The following is a 9,812-nucleotide window of genomic DNA, read 5'->3' on the forward strand; positions in this document are numbered from 1 at the left end:
TGTACATATTCTGGTCTAGCCGGATTTGTAAGGTAGAATTGGGATCATGATAGCGGGGGAGAGGGGGTTGGAAGCATTAAAGAACTAGAGAAAAGTTGTATGTTTCATCGGTGCTATACTGCATCCTGACTGGCTCATCTTCAATGGTCTAGTTTTATCTTTTCTGACTCACCTAGAAAACATTTTGCGAAAACTAAACCCTTTTGTTATAGTAGATTCTAACTCATGGTGCCCCCAAGTGGTACAGAGCTGAACTGCTTCATGGGATTTTCTTGGCTGTCATTTTTATGGAAGTTGATCACCAGGCCTTTCTCCCTTGGAAAGAATGGTGGATTCAAATGGCCAAGCCTTAGGCTAGAAATGGAGCACAGACTGTGTGCACCACCTAGGGACCTCCCTGCAGCAGTCTGAGACAAAAGAAAGACCTTTCTCATCTCTGTGGTCTTTCATCCAAAGAGGCATTGCTTTCCTGACTTAAGTCCAGCACATCTGGATTTGAATCTGGGCAAGATAGTTTACCTCTGCAAACTTCAGTTTCTGAAAATGTCAAGTGAACTTAACAGTCCTGCCGCCAGAATTCTGTGAGTCTTTATGATATTTGAACGACATACTGCATGTCAAGTATTGAGCACAATGCTGTTCCACAAATCCCTGCTATTGTTAAAAATTTCTCGCTAGGCTATGATGAAAGTCCAAGCATCACTTAACTTCTCATTTCTCTACAAAACCCTTCTGTTTTAACTGAACTCCAAAGATGCAATGACAATTTGTCCATATAGGAACCAAACTGCTATAGTTGCTAATCTGGTGACCAGAATTAAACTTCTTAAACTGAAGTCTATATAAGAGTGACTTATGTTTGGGGAAGAATGAGCTGCTCTCTGGTGTTTGTAATGACAGTCGCCAAAGAGATCCAAAGTCTTATTAAAAGGCTTGATTTTAGAGTAAAGATAGTGTTATCATTGTATCACCACTACCACGTACAATTCTGGCACACAGAAGCTGTGCTTTGAACAGTTTTTGAGTTATTGAACCCTAGCCAAAGTGTACATCATTTTAGGAGAAGAAATGCATTTCTGGAGGTGAACTGAACAAACTTCTCAACAAGTCAAAACTTAGTAGGCTCTATTCTAAAACAACAGTCTGCAGAGTGACTAGGACACAAATGAAGGCTAAGGATGAAGAAATGGTTCAAGCTCCAGAGTAAGTACTGACCTCTAACGCCCCAGCGCTTCCTTACCTGAGGTTAGACTGAGTGGGCTCGGTGCTGGAGGACGGCTCAAGGCTGATTGGAAGGATCTTATCATTTTTGTTATGATCATATCTCTAAAAGTAAGAGAAAGGGAAACGTTAAGCTGGGCAGCAAGAAGCCCTCTATTGTCGTGCACACCTTCAGAAACATCAATCCCGACAGGGCAGCAGCAGCTTATCTGGAGACGATTTTAGGGCTGTTTCGCATATTGAATTAATGTAAAATTCCACAAATGGCCTAAATGCTGTATGCTTTGGGAAAAAATGTTGAGAAACAGTTTTTCACCTAACCATTATCCTTCCTTATTTGGCAGGGAAAGAACGCCAACTTCTGAATTTACAGATGGTACAAATACACAGCAGGAATGCCCCCTTGTATACTTATTTTATGTGCCACATACCACTTGTTACAATATTTATTTTACTTAAAGCACTTAAAAATTCTGCTAAATGAGCTAACTTTTAAAAGGCCTTAATGGGAAAGATTTAGAAAACAATCTCTAGTAAAAAGGTAATAGAATTTGAACAATGTGGATTTGAGCTGCGTGAGTTCACTTATTAATTAAAAACAAACACCCCCCCCCCCCAATGTGTGGTGCTAATCATCTCTGTGAGTAAGCGGCACATCACAGTAAAAAACGGTCGCTCATGATTCACAAGATTTTTCACTGCATTTGGTGCAATATTGTAAACTTTGAATAACACACAAGGGCCCCAGGCGAAGTCTACTAGCCACGCTGGCAGTGCTCTCAGGGGCAAAGTCATGGCATTCCGAGAAAAAGCTGAATGGCTTTCTCTCACTGCAGGCTGTGGGTGCCTGCCAGTTCAAGACAAAATGAACCCAGCTAGGGATCGTTGTGAAAACAGAAAAGAAAGTTTGGGAAGCTGTTGTGGAAGCTAATGTTAGCAGGCACGAAAACCTTGCTTTATCGCCCCCTTCACTCAAACACCTTTTTATCTTGTGTTGAAAATGGAGCTTTTAGGTAGGTACAGTATACAACACATATAATATACAAAAGATGTGCTACTTGACTGCTTTTGTTAAAATGGCTTCTGGTCAAGTTAAATTTTGGGGGAGTCAAAGTTCACATGTGGATTTTTGACTGTGAGGTGGGTTGGTAGCCTTAATCCCTATGTTGAATCCACTGTATACTTTTTATAAAAAGTAAATATGAAGCTCTACTAAACTATTAAATGCACCGAGAAAAAGTGAGTGTGAAAGAGCAATCTGGTGCCTCTGGTCAAACGCCGCGTGGAGGAAGAGGACTGCTTGGCAGAGTCTGTGAGAGACGGGCATGCAGGAGGGTGCCGTTGCGTGCCTTTTCAGTGCGATACAGAATGAGAACACGGCAGCCAGTTTGCCAAATGAGATTCAATTTTCTTTGGGGAAAAAATGTATTTGGGACTTCTGGCTGTTTCTATCTTTAAGGCAATGTGTCCCAGAAATTGAGAAGGCTTTAGGATTACCTGAAATCCTCAGGATTCAAAGTGTCTCAGCTTTGTTTTTCAGGTTAGGCACTATGACCAAATTCTGGTTAATTTCTGTGACTTTTTACAAGGCGTTTATTGGGAAAGGAGCAGAGTCTGATGAAAAATCATGCTCACATAGCTAAAGACTGAAACGTCAACCATTAGCCGTCACAAGTCTTCTCACAGGTCTGTTTGTCAAGACCCCACTGCAGAAAGAGCGGAGGTAACCAACTCTTGGCATTGCGCTGGGTCACTCTCACTTCACCACTGCTGTGCCAGTGGCAATGGAATGTGAGTCCCCTTTCCTTTACTTAAAAACAAATTGTTTTCCTAGTGCTTTCTCCCAAGGGACCAATGACAGGATGCACAAGAACGCTTGCCACTTTTCAATGCTCGGAGTTAACACAGGCTCTGCAAACACCGGGGTCAGGAGATGACAGTGCTTTACACACTCATACATTTAGCGATCAAACACTCAAACTCTCCACAGACTTAGAGAGTCTGGGAAGAGGCTAATATTGCCTAAAGCAACTTATTTGAAAAATAAATACATTTCCCTCCTCCCCCAGGACAACCCCAACTAAAAAACAAGAGGTCCGAGTACATCAGCCACATGGAAAAATCAATCAGAAGCAGGATCTTTGGGCATGTGGAAAGAAACAACGGAGAAGCTTAATCCTTCCTGAGATGTTTCTCAAAAGAAAACTCTAGCAACCCAAGTGGGAAATACAAGTAGGAGAGCAAAGCATGACTGCTCCAGATGTGAAGAGGCTGGGATGCAAGTGGAGAAGTGGACAATTGTCTGTTAGCAAACTCATTGAGGATGAGACTTGATGGTGTCTTTCTGGCCTCTTCAACATACCTTTACTTGCGCATGAGCCCATCGCACCACCAGCTTCTTAGATAGAGCCAGCTTGCCATTGAGACACTGGATGGCTTGTTCTGCTTCCTGCTCAGGAAAAGAATGAAAGTTAGTCAAATGTGCAAATGCCTAAGGAGCTGCAGGTTCGCTCCCAGGGCGGCACTTCCTTGATGGTGGAGTCTCTAGCCACACTGCTTTTGGTAAATAACTGGCAAAGGGCTTACTAGAAAAAAGGCAGAATTACAAAAAGGGTATGAGCTTTTTGAAGTCCTTCAGGTTAAGAATTCAGCTCAAATCTTGCCTCTATCTCTTGCTGGCAGTGTGATGTCTGGCAGTTCACGTAAATCTTACTGAATAGTAAAGCCTTTTTATCCGTGAAGTATGAATAAGCCATCACTTGTGAGCTGGCTGTTTTGAGGGTTCGAAAAGAATCCACTGGCTGTTGTGAGGATTCAAAGAGCACATATGTGATTAAAAAAGAACACTGTATAGCAATGACTTCACAAATGTCAGTGGTGTTCTTAGTAGGTGACACCATTCTACACCTTCCTGTAAGACAGCACTTTCTATGTCAAGATACTGCACTCTTCCCAGGGCCCCTGCAACTACTTCCTGGATTCTGCTTCATACTGAGAAATAGTAATGGCTTAAATGGACATGGCAGTGAGGGAAACTAGGCAGGAAAAAGGAGTGAGCCCACGAGTCTATGAAGGTGTTTATTTGAGTGACTCTAGCGGATGGCTCTAAGAACCAAAAGTACCCAGACCTTTACTCCATCTGATGCAGGAGAAACAACATCGAAAGAAATTCCTGAAGGTTGATAACAGTCACTCTAAGTCATTTCCAGGAAACCTGGCTATACTTTCCTATCCTGCCAAATCTTTTATGTCTCACATGTGTGGCCCTACGGCACTCAGCCAGGTTTACTGGGGGTGAAGAAGTCCTTAAGGGACAGATAAAGAAAGAAGTCCCAGAGAGCAGGGGCAGGGAGCATCTAGCTGAGGCTGGAGTGCAGTCTAGCAGTCAGTCCTGTCTGCTTTTGCTGGCGAGTGTCTTGTTTGTCTAGAGCTTGCTAGTATAACAGTCAACAAATATTTATTGGGTATCCATTCTGTGTTGGGCATTGGGTAGTCACTGGCATTCTTGCTTCCTCAAAATACACAAACAAAGCTTCATATGGTGAAACCGAACTTCCAAAGCATATTTTGTTAATTCTGTTAACATCAGCAGCAATCAGATGCCAGTAAGGGAGAAATGTTTCAAATTCATTTTCAATGAAAACTGAGGCCAGAAGAGTTTAAGAGACTGCCTCAAATTTAATAAACAAAACAGCCAGAAATAGACGTTAGGTTTTGTGACTGTTAGTCCGGTGCTTCTAAACCAACACCTATCCCTCACCATGACACTGACTTTAGTGGTTCTCCAGCTTCCTCATCACACTAGCATGAGGGAGGAATAAAATACTTTCAAGCACTAACCATTTATAGCATTCTGTCGGTTTCCTTAGAGAACCTTGACCAACTAGAATAATAATGTATCATTTAACTGCCTATGTTACTTACAAATATTAGAACCAATAATACCCAGAGTTGGTATTACAAACAGCACTCTCAATCTCATCATTTCCGGAAGGCAATAGGTAGTTAGCGAGTACTCAGACAATGAAGTATTAAACAATGATTAAAAATGATGCTGATGAGTTTGAGATCTAAGATACGTCTAATAACATGCACGAGTAAAGATGCAGTAAAATTAATATTTTTAATGTATATACAGTGAAACCTGAATATCACCACACAGAATGTTATCTTGATGTATATTAGAAGACAGTAAAAGTTATCGAGTATTCAGTGATAAAACATAATCCTTCTGGCTAATGAGTCCATTCTAACTAATAGGGACTCACATGACAGAACTGCATGGCCCGAGAGTTCCTAGGGCTGCCGTCCTACTGACGTCCACAGAAGCAGAACAGACTGTCACATCTCTGTCTGCGGAGCCACTGGAGGGTCCAGTCACAGACCGTGCAGCTCAGGGCTCTTTGACAAAGCTTGACCAAACCCCGAAACCAAACTCTCTGCCACCAAGTGGATTCAGACTCAGAGTGACCCCAGAGGGCAGGGCAGAACTGCCCCAATGAGTTTCTGAGACTGCCACTTGTTTGGGGTGTAGGAAGCCTCCTCTGTGGTTTTTAGCTGGCGGTTTCTAACTGTTGACTTTGTGACTAGCAGCCCAAGAGGTAACCACTATGTGGCAATACCACCATGGCTTTAGAAACTTTTTATATTCTCTTATGTGTGTTGTACTTGAAGGAGAGATGGGACAGATATATAAATATTAGCAGCAATTATTTCTGGGTATTGGACAGATAAGTGACTTTTCCTTTTTTGGTTTTTATATTTTCATCTATAATTAGCATATATTACTTTTATCAAAGAAATTATTCAGACACCATTATTATTAATAGTGAAAACAAAAACAGAAACAATCACTAAATGTGCTTACAAGTGATTAAACACATTGTACAGTACCAAGCAGTAGCTCTATACTGTATTCAAATTCTTTTTTTTTTTTTTTTCAAATCAATGCACCCAGGACTAAAACATGAATCCAAGAGGATACATGTCTATTTTCATGACTGAACGGGATATTCTCTTCCTCTATGTATGAAAGGAATGAAAAGATAATGGAATTTTCTCCAATGACCTTTTAGGAGCCCTCTGGTATATTAAAATCTGCAAGCCTTTGCTCTGAAAACACTGAGAAGGGTACATTTTTTAAGAAATCAAAGGAAAATACAGAGTTTGTGGGTGGCTCACCACAGAGCGGGCTTCTGCACCACAGGGCAAAACTATGGAAAGCCAATGGGATTTTGTTGGCCAGCCACAGAAGGAACAAACGGAGCGGAACAGGGAGGAGGATGTCCATACCCTCAATGTGGGCATTCCAAAGCATCTGGTCAGAGAAGTAGGTCAGTCAGTGCCTGAAAACTCCAGCCCAGGAAGGATCCATTCTGAATGATGCTCAATAGTGCATCTGTTTGCTGAAGATCAACTGTAGCACTGAGTGCTACAGGTACAGAAACCAGTCACAGCTCCACCCTCCATCCCCCCCACCCCCCAGGAATGGATATTCTAGTAGACACGAGGGATGCACAAACAATTAGGTGATAGTTTGATAAGCACTATGAAAAGGGAGTGGACCCACCATTACCTGCTTGGTTTCGAAGTTAACAAAGCAGTAGCCTCGGGGCTGTCCCTCCAGAGCACCTGACTTATGAAAGAGGAAGTCAAATTGCTTTACTTTGCCAAATTTCTGGAGGAGCTTGAGGAGGTGGTATCTGTGGAGAGAGAAAAACCATGAGTATTCTAGAAGGCTTTTTTTGGTTATTTTGCTAAGTAACAGCAAGCCGTTTATCCCAGTGGTAAAAATCTAACGATGCTTCCCCTAGTCCCCCCACCTCGTCCCCACCCGGGCCTCCTCCAAACTGTTGTGCTGGTTGATTTGGCAAACAGAGTTGTTTGGGATAGGAACTAGAATTGTCATGGCTATGTGTCTGTCTAACACAAAAATGCCAAACAAAGCCCACACCTACCCAACAGCTGCCAGGCCCACAAGTTCCATTTGTGTTTCTTTCAGAGAAAAGCTCAAAAACAGTGTCCGTTTATTTATTTTTAATTTCTTGGCAACACAATAGTATTTATGAATAAACAGCTTTAATTCTAGCAGAAACACACACCCATACTCCAAAAGCTGAAGCCTACCCTATCTCAAAACTAAACAAAGCTAACAAACGAATACATATTCACGCAGAACAAATCAACATTGGTGGACTTTTCCAGTGGATTTCATAGTTAGTATTGGACCTAAACTGCACTCGTGAGAAACCCTTCGAAAACTCAAGCCACAGTGAGGGGCACTTCCTTAACTGCTTTCAAGTTCGATCACTGATGTGGGCTTCTGTGAGGCTGGGGAGGGGAACCTGGGCCAGTTCCTATACATTCTCCAGCCGTGGGTAATTAACCAAGCCCTGGTGCCTTGTGTACAGAATATAGATAGCCAAGAAAGAGATTTATTCTAGGCAAGACACCACTCTTGCCACTTGCCCCTGCATCTTTTCCTGGGATTCCTTACCCTCCAGCTTATTTGGTTTCTACAGAGCTTCTAAGTTATTCAAACAGATGTGGCCTTAACAGGTTGCTGTGGCCAATCTCAATTCCGACTTCCTGTCATCTGATGTAAGGGTGAGACAAACCAAGAGCTCTCCCGTTTCCTTTTCCTTTGGCCTTCCTCCTGGCATCCTCTGCACTATTCAAATGGAGTCAAGGCTTTCTCTAAACAATGCTGTCCCTGTGATACTAAAAAGGTATCAGCTCACATGCTAAATCTGTTATTACTGGGAATTCTACCCCACAGGGAGCCAGTGAAGTCCTCGTTACAGCCGCGTTTGTATTCACATTGTTTTCGAAGACAAACTCATCAAAATCTGATTCTTGAGTGAGATTCTCCACTGGGAGGCAGAAAGATATGAAATGGAGAGTAACTCACACTAAATTTGATACTAACGCCCATCAACACGCACGTCCATTATCCTGGATCAGGTACCTGACACACCACAGAGCAAGAAAGACACACTGCAGGTCTGGCGCTGGGCAGGATGCAAGATCTTAAGGCATATGGTATTGTAGATATTAACCCGGATTTTGGACCTGTTTTGAAAGGGAAAACAACTGTGCTTGACCCCCTACTCTCCAAATTCTCCACTCCACCGTAAGATCTCACGCTAGTGTGGACGTTGAGCCTATACTCAGGGGATAAGGTAGACGCCTCAAGTGCAAATTTCTCAACTGACTGCATTTATTCTGATTAGGCTGACAGCAAGGAGATCTCTCTCAAATGCAGACAGATGAGCTAGGAGGGTCTTTAATTCACAGCAGCTTCTTCCCTTACAGCACCCATTCAAGCCTCAACATGGTGTCAGTTGCCATAGAATGGTGGTTCAAGAGTGCTTACAAGTAACCACCTCCACCAACAACAGTCTTCAGGGTCATCTTTTCATTAGCTCCATTCTGCTGAATAGCAGGAAGGTAAGGCAACTGGCATTTCCTAGGAAATGAATTTTAATTTACCAAGAAAATAACATGCCGACAGATTATTCTTTGAACCGCTAACAAACACATTCTGCCCGAGAAGTGCGACCTTAAGATTCCAGGAACATCTGCTTAGGTCTGTGTCTTTCAACTTCTCCAGGATTTCTTTTCTTGCTTGCTAATTTTGAGAAATTATCGGAACACCGAAACAAGAGGAATGAGATGTTTACTATTTTGCTTCCTGGAGATGGGGACTGCAAACTCTGATAGTGAACCAAGTTGGCCGACTCTTGCTTTTGCATCTGCAAGACCGTTTTTCTGCTGCTGAGGTATGGGGGAACTCCCTACTCACCAAAGCCTCGCTTCACTTAACGAAAAGTGGGGCCCATGCCGCTGGGCGGTAGAGAATTAGTAACACCAGTCCCATATGCCTCTCTGCAACGTAATCAGTTCTTTCTGTATGGGTCTTTAAAAAAGTCTCCCTAATGGTCCAGAAAGCACACACGGAAACATTACAATAGACACCTATGGGTCAGGAACGCTACAGTTGGCACGGGGATTATCCAACTGAATAAAATTACCAGATTCCTGCCTTCAAGCAGTTCGCATTCTAATTAGAAAAGGCAGACGTGCAATCAGTTACAAAAGGGTGTGATATTTACACAGAGGTATGCACCTGAGTGCCCAGAAGGTGGAGGACTAATTGTTTAAGAATGTAGCCAATGAGGATGGCTTTGTGACAAGCGTTACTTGGGCAGAGCATGTGAACATCATGCACAAGGAAATAAAGGTGAAAAAGAGTCTGACCCATCAGAAGAGAGTGCGCATGTGTAACTAACGGTATGTGTGCAGGGGGAGGCAAAGAGAGCTAAAGTTGAACAGGAAGGGTGTTTGGGGCTTAGTATGGAGATTGTAGTTGGATGACATAGGCACTGGGAATTTGTTTTAGGGAAACTTTCTAAACTTAAGAGAAAATACGAGGCTAAGTCTTAATGTTCTATGCTACAAGGTAGTATGCATTTTATTAAATGGTTTATCCAGAGCAGACACACCTCTCAGAACCAATAAGGGGTGCAGTGATACTAGGAGGGTAAGGAGGAGGGGGAGTAAGGAAGAATCAATCACAATGATTGACATAT

General features: G+C 42.6%; 1 protein-coding gene across 1 annotated transcript in view; it reads right to left on the reverse strand.

Annotated features, from left to right (window-relative positions):
- RBM18 (RNA binding motif protein 18) overlaps window positions 1–9,812 on the reverse strand; it is a 23,797-nt gene that overhangs the window by 2,315 nt on the left and 11,670 nt on the right. Inside the window, exons 3-5 of the mRNA XM_004712566.2 lie at window positions 6,797–6,923; window positions 3,584–3,670; window positions 1,241–1,326 (exon numbers count right to left, since the gene is read on the reverse strand). Coding sequence (XP_004712623.1) covers window positions 1,241–1,326; window positions 3,584–3,670; window positions 6,797–6,923 — 300 coding nt within the window. The remainder of the gene's footprint in view (window positions 1–1,240; window positions 1,327–3,583; window positions 3,671–6,796; window positions 6,924–9,812) is intronic.

The sequence above is a fragment of the Echinops telfairi genome, unplaced genomic scaffold (assembly GCF_000313985.2).
Source record: "Echinops telfairi isolate 266 unplaced genomic scaffold, ASM31398v2 ScPeMD7_7410;HRSCAF=8448, whole genome shotgun sequence".
In the NCBI taxonomy this organism is placed as follows: domain Eukaryota; kingdom Metazoa; phylum Chordata; class Mammalia; order Afrosoricida; family Tenrecidae; genus Echinops; species Echinops telfairi.